Below are 20,365 nucleotides of genomic sequence, written 5' to 3' on the forward strand. Positions count from 1 at the left end.
CCTGTCGACGCCGTGCAGGCTTCAGTCCACACTGCGCTTGAACAAGGAGATTGGAAGTTGTAGAATCCTGAGGAGGAAGTTCGATTATTCCTTTGTTTCAGCAGTGTCTGCGCGGAGGGATCGTTTCACGGGCGCATTTATGGTCGTGTCCAGTACAACCTTCCGGGAGCTATGGAGTGTTAAGTAAGATCCTGTCACTGAATATTAACCGAAAGAGTACCTGCAGAATAATATTAATTAGAATAGAAGTCACTCGTAACTAGAGCTTTTGAAGTCAGCTGAAAAGGAAAAGAAAAACTTTTAAAATTATATCGCTGTTTTCACTGCTATTTTAGTATAATTTTCCTTGATTTATTATTTTACTGCCTTAGGATCATTGTCAACTTGGTATGACTATGGTATTTAAATATAAATGACTTGGCATTGTATCCTGGAAGTTTTCTTTCAATTAAATTATTTGATTTGTCATTTATTGTCTTCTCTAAAAAAAAAAGTAAAGTTTAATATATTTGAGTACCTATTTAATATAAACAACACTTTCCATTTGAAAAGCCGACAAATAAGTTCCTTAGAAACTGTTTTACAGCCCACACATACAATGAAAGAGATTTCAAGCCAAATACTGAAAGAGATGTCAGAAGATTCAGACAAGGAAGATTATTCAGACGGAACAATCAGTGATGAGGATGAATCAGTATGTTTTTCTCAGCTTTTCTTTAACTGAATTAGATAAAGTGTGTCTTTTAAAATTACATTCCCAATTCAAATAAGTCAATGGGGGTAATAATTATTGGACATTTAAATAATTGTTACTAAAGTTGGGAAATGACTGAAAGGGGATCAAGAGATGGAGGAGAGGGAAAGGGGATGAAAAAAGGAACTAAGATGTGTTATGTACATGTACTAACTCCACACAAGGAATGTAAACATGACCGCAAACCTGTACTAATAAAAGTTTTAAAAGGAAAAAGAAAACCACCCATGGCCTTTTGTTGGGAGAATATTTGGCCTAAAATTTTTCTGGGTTTTATTAAAATGTTTGTGTTAAATCAGGGTTCTCTTTTTATAGTTCACACCACTTATTTTCTTACAAGTAGTAATACCGCTGTTACAATCCTAGCGTGTATCATGCTAGATAGAACCCTGTGTTCTAATCCTACTGGGTATCACAAAGGAGAAGATGTGGAAGAAAAAAAGCAATGAGAAATGAGGTGTTTAATAATATTTTGCTTGGTCTTTGTACATCTGACATTTCCTTCAAATTACATAAAAGAATAAATTATGGATGTAAATTAAGGTCCAACAATAATAGGATATATAGCCCTTTAAGGCATGATTTTGTGGTTGTCATTAGTTCAGCTATCAGTCAAGCTGACAACCCCAAGTAGTAAGGTATGTATAAAAACTTTCTGGATTTGGAAATTGTTGGTTTTTATATTTAAAAATTCTCTTGTTTTAGGATGAGGATACATTCATGAAATTTGTAAGTGAAGATATTCATCAGTGTGCATTATTAACAGGTTTGAACTTCTCCATACATTTTTCCTCCCTCATAAAACCTTGAGTGGATAAAAAATAAGATGAAACTTTGAAAAAATCAGGTTGAGTAAAATAGGGAATGACTGTACTGGTTAAACGAGACATTTTGTATCTACTTTTTAAAAAAATTTTGGAGTTTAAACTTTTCAGGTTGGTTTTAGGTCAACTGATTTATATTGGAAAATTAATGAAACTCGTAATTATAAAGGACTTCATTGAACATACAGGTTTACTTTATCATTTCTCTAATAAAAAGAAAAAAACAACCTAGAACTCTTTAGATGTATTTGTAGACTGACCTAAGTTGTAATCAACACAATATTTTGGAGGTGCATTTAAATTGGAGGTCCTTTAAATAAAGTATGCTTCTGTATTTTCCTTAATAAAATCATTGTATCCTGGTGTGGCTAGGACAGAAACCTGCCATCCACAATTTAAAGAAGAAAAGTCTTATTTTAGCTCATGGTTTCAGAGATTTCAATTCCTGGGCTCCTGGTCCTGAGGAAAAAACATGGTGTGAAGGCACAGAAAGAAAAGCTGCTTCACACATAGCAGCCAGGAGGAAGAGCAGGGGAGGAACAGGAACAGAAGGGGCCAGGGACCTCACATAGCCCCCAAGAACATGCTCCATAACCCAGCGCGACACACCCAGAAGTATGCTTTACAAATCTCCTAGGTGACTTCCTGGTGTAGAAAATTAGCATCAAGCCAATAATGTTGACAAGGTGAACCATCACATTCATTTACATACATCCATGTATGTGAGTATTGATGTTCACTTGATTTTGAAAAATTAATTCATTTAGAGTTCAACTTTCAAATACTAAAATGTTTCCCCTAAATACTTAATGTGTCTGCTAAAGATACTTGAACACTGAAATTAAGGCCTTTGCTTACCTATATATATATATACCTGTATTTTTCATGGACATCCTAAAACAAATCTTCACTGTTGAGATAACCACTATTCTTAAGTTGCTGTGAATTTTTCTAGATCTTTTTTGTTCCATTGATCCATACATCTATATCCACATTCAAAAGAATCTTGTAGTAGTGCTTGTGGACTTTTCCCTCTCACCTTTTTTCTTTATAAATTTTGCCAATCTATTGAAAAATAGGAGATAATTCGTTGTTTTAACTAGTACTTCCCTGCTAGAGAAATTAAGATTTATTTAATAAGCTTGAATAAGCTTATTGCCTTTTATATTCCCTGATAGTCAATTGTCAATTCATAGTAACCCTTTAACTCTGTGTTACTACTGTAACTTACTGATTTTTATATGGCTATCAGTATTCGTGTTTAACCTTTTTTTGTGTCTTTTAAGTCATAGGCCCTCCCTACTCCAAAGACATCAGTATAATCTTGTAAATTTTAAGTACTTTTATGTATTTATTTGAATTTGATTATTTAACTTATTTCTATGTATGAGTAATACATGTTTTTGCTGACGCATATATCAGTAGTTCTTTCATTTTTATTTTTTAGCTGACTTTAAAATTTTTGTTTTATTAGTACATTTTAGATAAAATTAAATTATTTATCGTAGGGAATTTGTACCTCTACATGATACATCTTGCTGCTTCATTTTTCCTGAGCTGGGGCTCAGTGGCACAGCGCCTAACTGGCAAACTCAAGGTCCCGAGTTTGATTCCCAGTACCAAAAAAAAATTGCCAAGTGTGGTGGCACATGCCTGTAATTCTAGCATCTGGAGGTTGAGGCAGGAGGGTTGTTGAGAGTTAGACCAGCCTGGGTTACAAAGTGAGCTCAAGGCCAGCCTGAAATACACAGCAAGACCCTGTCTCAAAAAACCAATACAAGTCCACTTGGTATGCTTTAATTTTGTAACTTGAACAACTATTTCTAAGATGACAGTGTGTAATTTATCAACTAGCGATTTCTTAGTGTTTTTTTTAATTCAGTATTGTTGCTACCCTTTTTTCTGTTTTGCTTTTTTTCTCTTTAAATTAAAAAAATAATAATAATTTTTTCCTATTCTCCTCCACTCCTTCTGTCCCTTCTCCCCTCTTAATTTACAAAAGCCTTATTTCCATATTTTTCTTCAATGGTCTTTTTTTTTTTTTTTTGGTCTTGTTTCTTTCCCTCTACCTCCTCCTTAGTTCCCTCTCTCATGTCCCAACATCTGTTGCACATTTTGGACCTTATTTACGCTTTCTGCTTCTTACACCAGAATAGAGTGCAATATTAGTACATGTGTCTAATTTACTTCATGTAAGGTTATGGTGTCAAGGTGCATCCACTTATTTAGAAATGTCTCAAGCTTATCCTTATGATAGAGTAGTACTCCTCACTCTTAAATAAAAAAGCACAACTTCTTTATCCATTCATTACTTGATGGGCATCCAGATGATTTCCAAGATTTAGTTACTACAAACTGTGCCACTATAAACATGAGTGTAGATATATCACTGTAGAATGATGCTTTGTATTCTTTTGGGAAGACACCATGAAGGGGAATAACTGGGTCAAGTGGGACTGTAGTCTTAGTTTCCTGAGATATATCCACACTGATTTCCACAGCGGTTACACCAGTCTATACGCCGACCAACAGTGGAGAAGGATTCCTTTTTCCTCATGGCCCCACCAGCATTAGTTCTTAGTTTCTTGATAGATATTCCGTCTGGAGTAATGTGGCATTTCAGCATTGTTTTAATTTGTATCTCTCGAATGACCAGTGATGTTGAACATTTTTTCATATATTTATTTGCCATTTCTACTTCATCTAAGAAGTATCTCTTCATTTCAGATGCCCATTTTTGGGTTGGGTCTTAAATTTGGGGGATCTGATTTGTTTTAAGTTCTTCTTATATGCTAAATATTAGTCCTTTGAGGAACAGCTGGCAAAAACTTTTTCCCACACTATGGATAGTCTGTCACTCTTGGTGATTTCTTTTGCTCTGCAAAAGCTTTTTAGTAACATGAGACCCCAGGCATTGATTCTTTGTGATAGTTCTGTGCAATTAAGATTTTGTTCATAAAGCCTTTTCCTACACCAATGTCTTTAATAATTCTCCCTACTTTATCTTACAGCAGATTTAATATTTCTGTTCTAATTAGATCTTTGGTCCATTTCAAATTTAGTTTAGTGCATGGTGAGAGATATGGGTATAGATTTAACCTTTAGCATGTAGGAAGCCAGTTTTTCTAGCACCATTCATTAAAGAGGCTATCATTCTTCCAGTGAAGCTGTTTGACTTTGTCAAAGAGAAGGTGGCTGAGTATGTTTGGAGTTGTTTCTGCATTTTCTTACTGTTCTGTTGATCCTTGGGTCTGTTTTTTGCCAATCCTGTGCAATTTTATCACAGTAGCTTTGTAATATAAGTCAGGTAATGTGATGGCCCCTGCTTTGCCCTTGTTGCCCAGACCTGTTTTTGCTGTTCTAGGTCTTTTCTGTTTCCAAATGAATTTTAGGGTTGTTTTCTCTAATTTTGTGAGATATACTATTGGTATTTTGTTTGGGACAGCAAATAAAGTCTGTATAATAATTTTAGAAGTATGGCTGGTTCTTCCTACCCAAGAACAAGGGTAACTCATTTTATTTTCTAAGTTTTGGATATGAAAGTCTTCTACTTCTTTAGTTAGACTGATTCTAGATTGTTTGTTTTGTTTTGTTGCTGTTATTGTAAAAGATGTTTCCTGAATTGCTGTCTCAGTTTTTATTTGTGTTCAGAGATGCTATTGATTTTTGAGCACTGACTATCCAACTGTGCTACTGAATTTGATTATTACATCTAGAAGTCATGGTGGAGTCTTTGGGATCTTCTGTGTAAAGTATCATGCCATCTGCAAGTAGTGGTAATTTAACTTTTTCCTTTTTTATCCTTATTTCTTATATTTTTCTCATATCTAATTGTTCTGGCTAATGTTTCTAGAACTATATTGAATAAGAGTGGTAACAGTAGGCATCCTTGTCTTGTTCCTGATTTGAGAGTGAAAGCCATCAGTTTTTGTTCATTAGAGTGGTATTCACTCTTGGCCTATCATAGATGGCTTTTAGCAGATTGAGATAAAGACCATCAGTTCCAGTTTTCTTCAGGGTTTTTATCTTGAATAAGTGATGGACTTTGTCAAGTGCTTTTTCTGTATCTATCAAGATGATCATTTGGTTGTAGTTCTTGGCTCTATTAATGTGTATTATATTTATTGACTTGTGTATGTTGAACCATCACTGTATCCCTATTATGAATCCTACTTCGTTCGTTATGGTATATAATCTTCTTGACGATTTCCTGAATTTTGTTTGCTAGTGTCTTACTGAAAATTTTGTATCTGTGTTCATCAGGGAGACTGGCCTATAGTTCTCTTTTTAGGTTGAATCCTTCTGTGGTTTTGGTATTAGGCTTGTTTCCAGGAATATTCGAATTTGGAAGTATGGCTTCTCTTCCAGTTTCATTAAAGAGTTTGGAAAGTAGTGGCATAAAGTCTTCTCTAAATTTTTTGTAGAATCCAGCAGAGAATCAGTCTTTTTTTCTTTCTTTGTAGGTTTTTATTTACATCTTTAATTTAATTCTTTTTTTCTTTCTTTGTAGGTTTTTATTTACATCTTTAATTAAGTAATACTAGGTTATTTAGAATTTTTATGTCTTCTTGATTTAGCTTTGGTAATTTATAAGTATCTAGGAATCTATCCATTTCTCCTGTTTTCCATCTTATTAGAATACAGGATCTCAAATAGCTGTGTAGGATCTGTGGTGATTTCACCCTTTTCATTCCTAAGTGCATGGATTTGAATCTTTTCTTTCCTGTTTTGGATGATTGCCTAAGGGTATGTCAATTGTATTGAACGTCTGAAAGAATCAACTCTTCAATTCATTCTTTGTATTGTTTTCTTGGTCTCAGTTGCATTAATTTCTTTACATATCTTTATAATTTCCCTTGTATAAACGTTGAGCTTGACTTGTTATTTTTCTAGAAGTTTGAGGTTCAGCTTTAGGTTGTATCTTAGTTACTTTCTTGTTGCTGAAACAAAATACAGAACACCCAGAGTTAAAGGGGGAAAGGTTTATGAACTCACAGTTTGCACAGCTTTCAATCCCTAATTGACTGGATCCAAGGTGGGGTGGCAGATGGCAGAGGGGCAACCATTCATGGCAACAGGAGATAGCAAATAAGGGAGAGACAACTCTTTCTGTCCTTGTACTACATGCAGTCTACCTGCCCCAGCATGGATATTGTACTCGCACTTAATCCTAGCCAGAACTATGCCAAAACAATCAGTGGACTGATTTACTAATCACACAGTCTAAATCCCAGAATCGCACACAAAATTCAGCCACCGCTGAAAAAAAGCCCTATCCCTACATAAGGTTTTAAGGAAGACAGCTACCCACAAACCGTAACAGGTTATTTGAGCTCACTTTTTTTGATATAGAAATTTCACTGCTACAGATTTCCCTTTCATTGTATTCTTTAAATTCCAGTATGTTGTATTGGCCTTATCATTTAATTGTGGAAACCATGTGATTTCTTCTTTAATTTCATCAGTGACGTATTGGTTGTTCAAAAGGGTGTTATTTAATTTTCATATTTTATGTAGTTTTCATGGTTTCTTTTGCCATTGATTTATAATTTCATTGCTCTATGGTATAATTTCCTTTGCATTACGTTTGCATTCCTTTGCATTCTTAAGTATGTGATATATTTTGGAGATATCCCACTTGTAGCTGAGAATGTGTACTCTATTGTTACAGGGCTGAATACTGTAGAAATCTACTGTCCATTTGTTCAAAAATTTGGTTCAGTTCTGATATTTATTTGATGATTTTTTTATCAAGTTGATCTGTGGCAGTAGGGTATTAAGGTCCTCCATTATAATTCCATTATGCTTATTTGATTTTTCATGTCCATTAATATTTGTTTTATATTGTTGGATGTGCTGGTGCTTATATGATTGTTATCTCATCTTGGATTGTTCCCTTTATAAGGATGTAGTGACCTTCTTTGTCTGTCTTAATCAGTCTTGGTTTAAAATCCACTTTGTCTTCAAATAGACTAGCTATCTTTGTTTTTTTGATTCCTGTGGAATGGAGTGTTGTTTCCTCTCCTTTGACTTTTAAGTCAGTGAATTTCTTTTTTAATTAAACGTTCATTGAATCCATTTACATTGATGGTTACAACTGGTTTAATTGACATTTGCTTGTGTTATTTTCCATTGTTGGTTCCCTTTGTTCCCTACCTCTATTTGACTACTTGCTTCGCCTGATAGATTCATTCTGTTGGGGTTCATGGAGTTGTAGTCTTCATTCTCTCTTTCTTGGACATTTTGGAGTGCTGGTTTATTGGTAATGATTTTCTTCAAATGTTCTTTATCATGGAAGCCACCTTATTTCTCCACCAAGTTTGAAAGCTGGTTTGCGAGGTGCATCAGTGTGAGCTGGAGGTTGTTTTCTTTTCAGGGTTGAAATACTTCAAGCTCTTCTTGACTTGAGGGTTTGCATTGAGAAGTCTCCTGTGATTCAGATGGATTTTCCTTTATAGGTGATTTGTTTCTTTTCTCTAACAGCTTCAGTATCTGTGTTGAATTTCTGGAATCTTGACTATTACATGCGTGGTGTAGATTTTTTTTCTAAATCATGGCTAATTGAAGTTCTATATGCTTCACTTGTCTATATCTCAAATTCTTTTTCCTTGCTTGGAAAGTTTTCTGCCATTATTCCTGTGAACAGGTTTTTTACGTTGTTTGTACTATCCTGATTTTTTCATTGACTCCAATCATCTTAAGTTATATTCTTCTTTGCATCATCTAGCAGGTGTTAAACTGATTTTTTCATGGTCCGTTGCTATTTTAAAGAAGTCTTGTGGTATTTGCTAACTGCAATCCTGTCTGCTAGATCTTATCATTTGTCTTCACATTGGCTCATTCTACTGTATATACTTTCAGTATAATTTTTGATCCGGATATCTGTTTAAGTCTATTTCATGGATTCTTTGTTTTTCTTTGTTGGGCATTCATGGCTTCCAGCTATTCCTAAGCTTTTCTATTATTTTTGTCTGTATCTGCTCTAGAGCCACTAACCACTTCTTTTTTTATGGTCACTAGTGAGAATTTACTTGTGATTTGATTTTTTTCTAGAACCTCACTCATCTGCTTTGCTACTTCTGCTGTTAACTCTTTAGGGAGTCCAGGTGATTAGCTTTTGAATTGTTCCACCTCATTACCCCCTCAGTTTGCCATTGATAAGCTGGGAGTCTAAGGTTGCATCTTGCTTAAGTGTCTTTTAGTTTTCTGGTTTTTTTTTTTTTAGTTTAATTTTTGGGTTGATGCTTGTGAACTGCAGTTAGCTTGTAATGGCAGGTAGCTTTCTTGCTAGTATTGAAAATCCTTAGAAAATGACTACTTCTCAGAGAGGCCTTCCAGTTTTACCTGGCTTGTGGGTTTTGAGTCTGTTGCAAGATCCTACATCTGAAATTTATTAGGAATGAAAAGTTCATTGGAACTGGCCTGTAGTATTGTTTATGACTCTTAGGCAGTCTCAGTCTTGACATCCAGGAAGAACAACTGATTATAACAGTTGTGTTGCCTTGGCAGTACAATCAGCAATAACAGTAGCATCAAGCATACCTAGAAAATGACAAACTGGTTAATTATTAATTTTCTACCTTTAACTGTATAAACTATATTTGTGGTTATTTAACAAAACGTAAAACAAATCAGAAAATTGCATACAATAAATATACCCTCAGTATGGTGATTTTACCTTCAGAGGAGAAAATTTAAAAGGGTCTAGGGAGAAAAACATAGAAATAGAAGAGATTAGAAGCAAGGCCATAAGACAAAGGAAGATTATGTGAATTTTGGGAAAATGGTGAAAACATCCTCATGTCATGAAAGAGAAGGAAAAATAAAAACAAGAACTGACTAGAACAACAAAAACTAGGAACAGTGTTCATACTCATATAAAAACAAGAGCAAACAAGTAAAAGAGAAAAAAGAATGTCCACTTTGGGGCCTGTTCTCTCCTGTCACTGGTAGACAGAGTAGGCTGGCAGAGCCCAGATCATGTTGATTAATCCCAAAAAGCCAGCTGTAGATTAACAGCAAGGTAGTAGATAATCCCAGCAAGCCTGAACCTTTAGAGCTTCTAAAGTTCAGGGTAGTTTCAGGCTGTAAGGCTGGCACCCAATTTGTTCAGCCTACAACTCTCTTACCTGCTTGAACTCGACTCCCTATCACCTTAAACTCAGCTTCTTGACCTCGTACAGCTTGATCTTGGTTTCGTCTCACTCTGACACAGACACCTACTAGCTGGAGCCAACCCACAGCTGCTCTGAATTCCAAGCTCAGTTGACCCCTCTCCAAGATGGCTACTGGTCAATTGCCATTTCCTGGGGAACATCTGAACCCAGATAACTTGCCAGCCACTGCAGTCTGCTGCAATCACTGCTCCATTCCACTGGTGCATTTCTCTGTGGAGGTCTGGGGTTGCCAGTAGTCACTGTATTTACAGGTTTGAGCCACCCTTCCCACACAGTGAGTCAAGGCTTGGGGAGAAAGTACCACTTGCCAATCCTTCTGAATTAAAGTCTCTCTCTTTACTCTCCCAATGGACTTCAATTCTCACTTCAGATCCATGCTGAGTCCCAGGAACCCACCTTTTCTTCCTCAGGTTGCTATATTCCAGTGTCTAGACACCAAGTCTCGGAGAAGCTATTTCTCTGCTGTTCACCACTCTGCCGTCTTCACAGAAGTCCTGTACAAGTATTAGATTTTGTTTCCTAATTCAAAAATAGCTGCCTTGTAGTCTACAGAATTACTTACTGATTTGTCTTTTTTTTTCATCACTGATTTGAAATGTCATCTTTGTCATGTGACATTTGGCATGATACCTGTATCATTTACCATTTACAACATGCCATTTGTCCATTCTGGACTTGACACAGTCACTTACCTATTAACTGAGTCACTGTCATATTGTAAATTATAGTAGCTTTAAATGTGATATTTTAGTATATGATAGGGCAGGTGTGTCTTCTAATTCTTCATCATCAAAATGAGACAGAAGTTAGAAGAGCTCTAAATATCCATCAATGGGGGAATTATTAAATAAATTACAATGCATGTGTCCAAGTTATATGTTATACTATTCAGCTGGGAAATGGGGCATATATTTATTACTAATAGAGATAATTGTCTATGATATATAATGTGAAAAAGTCATAATACTATGCTTAAAATGATCCAGTTTGTGTAAAAACTGTTAAAAGCTAAAACTTCGGTACATTGCAATTCGTTTGAACAAACACCAACTCATGAATTGGGCAGCTTAAAATGAAGTAATTTAGGGGTTTCTCTGGAGGAGTCTGAGGGGAAGGCTTTTACAGGGTAAATAGAGAAGGAAGAGGAAAGTATGTTTGGTTAAGTGGAGCCAGAAGCCTTCTTTGGGTCATTCCAGTGGGAAATTTATAATTAGGGGTTAATTGGCACTTTATGTACAATCACAAAGGATGGGAAATGACCTTAAGGAGAGCTTCTTTCAAATTGATACCACAGAATTACTACACTGAAAGAAAAAACACCACTGTACTGCCTTTCCCTGCAGTCCACTGCATTCTAAGGGAATCGTGTTCCTGAGCTATGTCACATAGTGGTGCTAGACTAACAATCGAGAAAAATGGCATGGTAACGTTCACTAGCAATCCTATAGAATATGGTTCCAGTAAGTGGTGAAGTACCATACTCAATGACCATATTTAACCCATTAGCCTAATAGCCTGATTAAGATGAGTTTCTAACAAATTAAAAAGTAATTTGTTAGAAACAGACATCGTTAGGGTAGTCGTAAGAATTAAGCTTAATAATATGCAAGGTCACAACCATTCTTTTAGCTTTTGGGAAGATCAGTTGTTACAAGATTTTATTGGTACTTTTATTTTTAAATGCCACAAAGCATTAGTTAAATGATATCTATAAATATCCATAAATTGAATACTGATGGAAGCAAATGAAGAACTGTATAAAACATCATAGGACTTGGGGTTTTCCTTGTGGTCACTCATGGTGGTGTTTGAATCTTTTTCTCAGCTGACTCTAGTAGTGACCCATTCTTCCCCCGGACGACACAGATACTATTGGAATATCAGCTAGGGAGATGGGTGCGACGCCTTCGTGAACCCCGAGATTTATATGGTGTCTCCTCTTCTGGTCCACTGAGCCCAACACGGTGGCCATACCACTGTGAGGTCATTGATGAAAAAGTCCAGCACATTGGTATGTTTTTAGCAGTTTTAAGCATGCAGAAATGAACAAACTCACTTTGTCTACCTTGATTGTAATTGGTAGCCTGATGGTGTTAGAACAGTATATTCCAACAGAAATGTAACGTGACTCATATATGTACTTAAGTTTTCTAGTAGCTACATTTATAAAAGTAAAAAGAAGGGCTGGGGATTTAGCTAGGTAGTATAAGCGCCTTCTTAGCAAGTGCAAGATTTTGAGTTTGATCCCGGTACCCAAAAACAAAACAAAATATAAAGGTAAAAAGAGAAATTAACTAAAAACGCATTTGTACTAAATATATCCAAGCACATTTTCCTTTTTATGCAAAGTTTTCCAAATCTAGTGTGTATTTATATAGATAGATAATTCGTGTTAGTCACATTTTAGGTGTTCAAATACCACATGTGTTTATATAGAAGGGTTTAAGTTCTGTGCTCCAGCTTTAATAATTCTAAACAGCTCCAACAGCATGACTATGTCCAAGTCACAGTGACACTGATACAGACTCTGCCAGGATGTCTGTTAACTAGTTCTGTTCATGTTTGTTCACTGCTGTTTCTCTTTCTCCTACTATGTCTTTATCCTTTATTGCTTTTCCCTGTCTTTTTCTCTTTTTCCTTCCTGTTCCTCTTTTATCTTTTTGTGCCAATTTCTTTTTCTTTCCTTTCTCATTTTCTGGGATTCCTTCTAATGGACTTTTATAGAACTGAAGAGTGCATATTTGAGTCTATATCATTGTGTTCCCATTTGTGTTCATTCTCAGATTTATTTTTCACTCTTCTAGAAAGAACTTGCAGCCTTAATGTCAGCAGATATGATGAAAACATTCCCACTGTTCTGAAGCACCCTGCTGTTCTTTGCTGTCATGTCCCCTTTCACTGATTATAGTGCACATGCACACATTCTCAGCAAGCAGAGCTCTCACAGATACTCACTGGTAGATAAAAAACTCAACACTTAAACATAATTAAGTAGAAATAGAGTCAGTGTTCTTAAATTAATGCTGCTTACAGATTTTTAAAAACTTTTCTGACATCTGGTAGAAAGGAGAGATAGATAGATGATAGATTAGATGATAAATAGATGAGAAGAACAGAAAAGGAAACAATAATAATTTTGTTTATAGAGGGCAAAGTTAATTTTCTCTAAGAATTACAGTCATAGAGTTAAAAATGTATTGAAGAATGTATACTTGCAGGAAATACGTCTCCAAATTACAAAATCCATTGTTGTAAGAACATTTCAAAGCCAGGGATTTAGCTCAGCAGTATAGGCACCTGCCTGACGAGCATGAGATAGTAAGTTCAATCCCTGGTACCAAAAAATAAATAAAAAGAATATTTCAATGTATATCCTAATTGGTTTCATTTATAATACTAGATTATCATAGTTCATTGTAAAGAAAAGTTTGTATTATTACCTGTTTACTTCTTTTTTTGTAAGAATCTTTTTGGTGTATGTTTTGTACTTTTGAGCTACTGCTGTGAAGATAATGATACACGGTATAATAAGTGTTGTATTCTTTTATTTGTTTCTGAAGTTTTATTTTTTCATAAAAAATTATTTTCACTCTTGCTAGTGCTTGTGAGCATCGCTTACCTTCAGCAAGTGTGTGAGTATGCACTTCTCTTCTAGTGTAGAGAGATCTCTCTTTTTCTCCTCTCAGCCCTCTGGCCATCATTCTCAAGCCTTCCTAAGAGGCCCCTCCTCCTTGCTCCTCTACCAGGAAGACACAAAGTAAGCTGTTGCTCTGCCACTGGATGTGACCTCTGCCCTAAGCCATTCCTCCTTAGCAGGCTTCTGTTTCATAGCCTCTTCCTTATGTACCTGTGACAGTGGGCTTGAAAAGGAGCAGGGAAAGGACACCTCTCCACCTGAGTTTTCCCCTGTAACAGCAGTGAGAGGAAAACAGGAGAGACCCAGTGGGCAGAAGAAAGCAGGAGCCCACCCAGCCACTGCTCCGCAGGACCCCAAGCCCACAGCCTCTTCCAGTGGGCTTGTTTTCTCCCCATCTCAGGCAGCTCCACTGTGACCCTCAGTACAGCTTTGCTGTCCACACTTTGCCACTCTCCTGGCTTCCCTCAGGAGAGTTAACATGAAGAAAGTTTCTGCTCCTCTGGTTGATTGGTCAACTCCCACTTTCACTGCAACTCTTTCACAGTACAGCCTTTGTATTTCTAGTCTGTCTATGAATTCAACATGTATTGCCTTAGCAAGATGTGGGAAAGAACAGTTTTTGGGAAATGAACAAAAGCTAGACTAAAATAAGTTAAGTCTGATTCTCAAAATTAGGTTCTCAGCAAGCATACTCGGATAAACTGCAAATGACCTTAATATACAATTCTTTTTCTAATTCTGATTATAGATGTTCATATTTCTTTATAATAAGGACAGTTTATTAATAAGAACACAAGCAGAGATTAATTAAATCTTTTTTTTAACCGAGCTTCGATAAGCTGCACACACAAAGGCAAGGTAGCTGATAAGCTGCATACACAAAGGTAGTTGAAATTCTTAGTTGTCAGAATGGTAGCTATGTTGTAATTGGTGATTAATTTTGGCTTGAATTGATTGATAATTTCAACTAACAAGAGTGTTATGTTTAATCACAATTTTTATTGCTTATCTTCACTATCAGATTGCTTATGTGTTCTGTACATAACACAGTGGACTGTACAATACACAGTGATGTATATCTGTAACAATATGGTAGACTGAGGTTCCTTTCTACAGGCAGATTTGACCCCTATTCTTCAACATAAATGCATTTTTGTTGGACTCCTCAAAATATTTTCCCAGTCATGCTTGTTTCTAATAAAAAAATTCTTATAAAATACAGTTAGGCCCTCTTTAATGGTTTTATATTATTTTGTTATGTTTGATACTATTGTGTATGAAGGTATGCTCAACTATTTCAAGGAAAGATAGCTACTGTTATATTGGGTTGTCTTGTGGTGAAATACTGTGTTGCTTAAATTGTTCTGATCTGCTTTGTTATGTTCTCTTTTATCTTAATCTCTTTAAAATAAAAAAAATTTAAAAATACAGTTAGGCCTGAAGTAATTTTTTCCATCAAAAATTTATGTTTCAGAAGATTTGTGCATGGCACTAACAACTTGTAAGAAAGAAATGTGGTCCTAATGAAGAGAAGGAAACCTGGTAGCTAAAGAAGTCTGAGAAGGTCTAAGAATACTCATCCTTTTGGGAGAGGGAAGAAACTTGGACATATTATAAATATAGAAAACAATCATTGTGAAGCAAGAGGTTGAAGATGTAGGGAAATAAAGAATAAAAGAAGAGTCTCCAGCAAGACAGAATGGCATTAAGAGCTCAAGAGAAATAGAAATTATAGTATGAAATTTATCATAGCACAAGTAACCTTGAATTATTTAGTATAATTTAGAATGTGTACTCATTAGAAATATCTTGAGTTTTGTTATAATGTAACAGTGTTCATTATTACTTCAAATTAACCCTTGGTAAAATCCAGCTCCATATAAAAAAACTAAGCTTTAGCTTAGCCTAGGTTGAATACACATAATCAAACTTTCCTGTTTTATTTTGAAATAATATTCAAATAATAATGCTTCCTCCTCTTTTCCAGATTGGGCTCCTTTTTGTCCTGAGCCAGTGTATATCCCAACAGGCCTTGAAATGGAACCCCTTTACCCAAGCTCCAAGGAAGACACTGTGGTTTACCTGGCTGAAGATGGTGGGCATAGAATGAGATACATTGCTAGAAAATATAATTGGGTCCCTGGGTTAATATCTTGGTTATATTTGTTTTATGGCTTACAGTGGAAATTTTAGTTTGCCAGGAAGTCTGTGTCCCTAGAAAAATGTGTGGTTGCATATGATTTGGCTGTTTAGTGCTGATTATATTTTTGAAGATATGTAGGAATTCAAACATATAACATGGCTGGGTATGATGGTGCATGCCTGCAATTCCAGTACTCTGGAGGCTCAGGCAGGAGGATCGCTGCAGGTTCAAGGTCAGGCTAGGCTACATAGTGAGTTCAAAACCAATCTGAGCTACCTAACAAGACCGTGTCTCAAAAAACAAAACAAAATAAAACCAAAACCAAGTTGTCTGTTAGAATAGAGTTGTATTTCATGTGAATTATGTGTCATGTATTTTCGTAGTGGAATTCTCCAAAACTGTGCCTTTCTCATCTATAGCTCACATTCACCTAATCGTTTAACCAGTTTTCTATTAATTCTATACCTGTTGACATATTCCGTGGGGTTTTTATCTTTAAAGGAGAAAATACTCACCTTGCAAATCATATCCAAGACTTTATCTCAGAAAAAAATTCTTAATGTTCAAGATCAGTATTTGAACTTTGCAAGCTGTATTAAAGAAAAATCCTATGCCTCCTCTTTTGAGAATGTAGACAACCAAACATAAAAAGCTCAGTTTATACCCTGTGCTTATTGTCTGTGAAGTATTAATTTGAGGAATTATAGAACTCCTGAAAAAAAGTTGCTATCATAGTTCAATATCTTGATGTTTTCATATATTTTTTAAAAACTTGCCATGAAGCATATGAAGTGTGATTGAAAGATACAATTAATGTATAAATTAGAAATACTTATTAATGTATAAATTAGAAATATTGATATTTATTAATAAGAGATATTATTATCAGTCTCCCTTAAAGTACTCCCAATTGCTTCACATTCATCCCATTGTTCTTGCTATTTTCTGGAGCACTTCTAGAAGTTCTCTTTTGTGAATGTGTTTATAAGGTATCAAAAATACTGGTAAGTGCTACTGCCGAGAGCCATCTAACAAAAAGGCAGACCTGTAAAAACCTCAGGGTGTGTCCTCATCCACATCATTCAGCATACCTGGCACTGTGCGACTTGCGACTCTTCCCAAGGTCAAAATGACCATGAAAGAGAAACATTTAAAATCAGTTCAGGCACCCAGAATGACACAGCTAAAGACACTCATGGAAAACGACTTCCAGAACTGTTTAAGAAAGTGGTAGGGCTGGGGATTTAGCTCAGTGGCATAAGCACCTGCCAGACTGCCAGCGCAAGGTCGTGAGTTTGATCCCTGATGCCAAAAAAAAGTGGTATTAATGATGGGTTAAGTGTATTTGAAGCGAGGGGAGTATTTTGAGGGGGATTCATGGTATTGTGTTATTTACTGTAATAAACTTTTTAAAATTTAAACATTAACTGTAGGTTTCAATCAAACTTCATACATATTTTATTTAGGGCTGGTGATACAGTTCAGCAGCATAGCGCCTGCATGGCAAGCATGAGGTCCTGAGTATGATTCTTGGTAGCAAAAATAAATAAATATATTTATTTATTTATTTAAAAAGCTAACAAGATAGAAATTCATAGGGACTTATGTGTACAGTCAGCTATTCTAGAAATCAAACCGTATGTTCACACATATTTTTAAATAACTGGAGTGAGAGAAGTACCTCCAATTCTTAGGATTTGACTTCAAAGATTTACACCAATAATTGGAAACAAATCAAGGTGAGTCAGTCAGGGTCGCATGAGGGATGGGATGACACATAACTTAGGAGGGTTCGATAAAATTTAATAAATTTACAAAAGGACAGTGTAAGAAGGGCTAACAAGACGGTAGAGCAACATTAGACTATGAACAGGGCAAACTCAATTTCTCCTAGCTGAAAGGGTAAGAGGATGGCTTTCAGAGCTGCAGAAGCTCAGCTGTAGGAGAGGCAGTTCCAAAACAACTGTGGCCTCCTAACAGCTGCCAACCTGGGCAGTGAAGGGAGACTCTGTTGAAGAAGTAACTCAGTTCCAGTACGGACCTCCTGTGCTCTGCAGCCCATCCTGTTGGCCATGGTCAGTGGACAGGGGAGCCTTGAGGGAGCCCCTAAAGTCCAAGCTCTCTACAAACAGACAACGTGGAGAATAATAGAGGACAGATCCAGATACACAAACAGGACGTCCACAGCAGTTAAGATATCAATCATTCCTTAGCCATTTTGGGAGTTCTGAAGATCTGCTGGAAAGAAAGCTTACCAAATTAAAGAAAAACAAATGAAAACAAAAACCCCTGGACAGGGTGGCACATGCCTGTCATTCCAGCACTCTGAGGCAGGAGGACTACTGCAAGTTCATGGCTAGCCTGGGCTACCAAGTGAGACCATCTCTCAAAAAACAAACAAATGAAAAAAAAAGCCTTAAATACTTGATTTTCATCCAGCATATAAAAGATTATTTGTAACTACTTGCCTTTTTTATTTTTAATAAAAAACAGTTTAAAAAAGACATTTCAGTAGTGACTGTAAATTCACAATTGATGAGCTTTAAAAATGAATACAACCTGTTACCAATATGCCTATCAAGATTTGGGACATGCCTATTACCTGGGAAAGTTCCCACTTGTGTCCCCTTCTAGTCAGTCCCTAGCTCCTTCCTAAGTAACCATAGTTCTGATTTCTGTCACATACAGAAATGCAGTCATACATTCTGAATCCTTTTGTATCTGGCTTCTTTGGAATTACAGGTGTGCACCACCATGCCTGGCTTCAAATTTTCTTTGCCTTTGTGTTTTGCTAGCTGTAATGTGATATACCAGTTTTACCATTCTTTATATGATGTGTCTGTATTTGGTATTTATCCTATTCGATGTTCTTTGAGCTCCTTCAGTATGTGCTTTGGTGTCTGGCAAAATGTTGGAATTTTAGCCATTGTTGAAAGTACTCTTTTGTTTTGTTGTTTATTGTTTGTTTTTTGAGACAAGGTCCCCCTATGTAGTTCAAGTGGCCCGTACTCATAGTGATTCTCCTCCTGCCTCAGCCTCCGAATGCTGGGATTACAGGTGTGAGCCCCCACGCCCAGCTCTCAGCCATTGTTCTTCACATTTTTGTTCAGTTATTGCCTCTGCTGCTTCTGAGGTTTCAATCACATACACGTCAGATTATTTGGTATTGTTCAGCATATCTTGGATGCTCTGTTCTGTTGCTTTTGTTTTGTGTTATTTTAAAAATATGGGTCCATTGGGGCAGTATTGACTCATCTGCAAGCTCACTGATTATCTCCTTTCCTCTATATACTCTGTTGATGAACTCATCAAAGGTAGTGTTCATTTTTGTGGAAGATGTGTTGAAGGAAGTCTTTATTCTTTTTTAAAGCAAACGTTGAGTTTTGTTCTAACAGGTAGAAAACCACTTAGCTTCTTGCAGGTATGTTTTGGGTTTTTTTGATAAGGGCAAGTCTAATTTTATTTTATAGGCCGTCAGGGCCCTAACTTTTGGGTGTGGTCCTTACCCCAGAGGTACAGCCTTCCTAGAGCTGCAGTTAAAGCCTCAGATGTTCTGTGCACTCTTTAACCCTGGATAAACTGGAATTCCAGCATGTACAGAATTGTGCATCCTGTGCTATTTCAGTGCAGCTTAGTCTTTTTCTGTGGCTGTGAAGGGTTTGGGAACCACTATTTAGACTACTGAGGCCCTCTTTTTCTGTGGCTTGCTTCTCTCTGGTTCCCTGCCTCACTAATTTCAGCAGTACCGAGTATTAAACAGTCTTACCTTATGCCAATAAGATTGTCATGCTCCTTTTTTTCTCTTTTCAGTACTGGGGATTGAATCCGGGGCCTTCACACTGAGCTGCACATTCAGTCCTTTGCTTATTTTTCATTTTGAGACTGGGTCTCACTAAGTCACTAAGTTGCCCAGGCTGGGTTTAAACTGGCAATCCTCCTGCCTCAGCTTCCGACAGTGCTGGATGAGAGGGATGAGCACCACAACCAGCTGTCTTGCTGTTGTTAAGTACCATTTTCCTAAACTATAGTCCAGCAAATACCCACTACATGGAAAACCAGAGCTAAATATGGGTCCATTTCATGTCCCTATTTTTTTCAAAGACTCTATCTAGTTCTGTTTGGCCCAAATGTATGGTAACAGCTCACAGTTTTCATCCAGTTTCACAGTCACTTACAGTGAGAAAGAGAAGTACAGAACAAGTTTTACTTTATCATGAATAGAATAGTAGAATGAATATTTTCAACATGAAAAATATGTAAATTTATTTTCGTTATGCATTTCTAGTCTAAGTACTCAGACTGTAACATCAATGCAAATTAGCGTCAAGTTACTTTAGGCTGCATACTCTAGACATGTCTTGACATCTTTTTTGTCTTGTCTCTCATCAGCTTACAAAGAGCCCTGTTTTGTGTATTCCCGAGTTGGAGGCAACAGGACACCTCTGAGGCAGCCTGTGGATGGCTGTGACAACACTTTGATGTTTGAAGCAAGGTTTGAGAGTGGTAATCTCCAGAAGGTAGTCAAAGTGTAGGTTTTAATTATTTTTATCTGAGGAGTTAGACCATTAGCTATTTATTATATTCTGTATTATGTACATTAAAAATTCTGAATATTCATTAACCAATTGTAACTCCAAAAGCATAGGTGCTAATTGGAGGTATCAAAGTTTTACAACATTTATTTCACCTACTCTAGGTCATTATTTATAATTATACATCCATATTCTTGAAACTTACTTGGTAAAGGAAATAGTCACAAATAACCAACTAAGATTGTTATGTATATAAATAATATTCATGTGAAAAACTTTTTGCCTTAATTTATGTATC

At 36.2% G+C, this 20,365-nt stretch overlaps 1 protein-coding gene across 11 annotated transcripts in view; it reads left to right on the plus strand.

Moving 5' to 3' along the window:
• Positions 1-42: 42 nt before the first annotated feature.
• Positions 43-20,365, plus strand: part of Agbl3 (AGBL carboxypeptidase 3) — an 89,684-nt gene continuing 69,361 nt past the window's right edge. For 7 of the 11 annotated variants that reach the window (XR_010048059.1, XR_010048061.1, XR_010048060.1 and 4 more), the window contains exons 1-5: positions 259-694; positions 1,460-1,520; positions 11,581-11,766; positions 15,380-15,487; positions 19,925-20,063. Coding sequence is in view for 8 of the 11 variants with exons in the window: in XM_063250526.1 (XP_063106596.1) it covers positions 413-694; positions 1,460-1,520; positions 11,581-11,766; positions 15,380-15,487; positions 19,925-20,063 (776 nt within the window). In the remaining 3 variants the exon portion in view is untranslated. Of the gene's footprint in view, positions 184-258; positions 695-1,459; positions 1,521-11,580; positions 11,767-15,379; positions 15,488-19,924; positions 20,064-20,365 lie in introns of those variants that run through there. The other 4 variants (XM_063250527.1, XM_063250534.1, XM_063250529.1 and 1 more) reach the window with 4 other exon arrangements.

The sequence above is a fragment of the Cavia porcellus genome, unplaced genomic scaffold (assembly GCF_034190915.1).
Source record: "Cavia porcellus strain 051 isolate PalLab524CR breed Dunkin Hartley unplaced genomic scaffold, mCavPor4.1 scaffold_6, whole genome shotgun sequence".
Classification (NCBI taxonomy): Eukaryota; Metazoa; Chordata; class Mammalia; order Rodentia; family Caviidae; genus Cavia; species Cavia porcellus.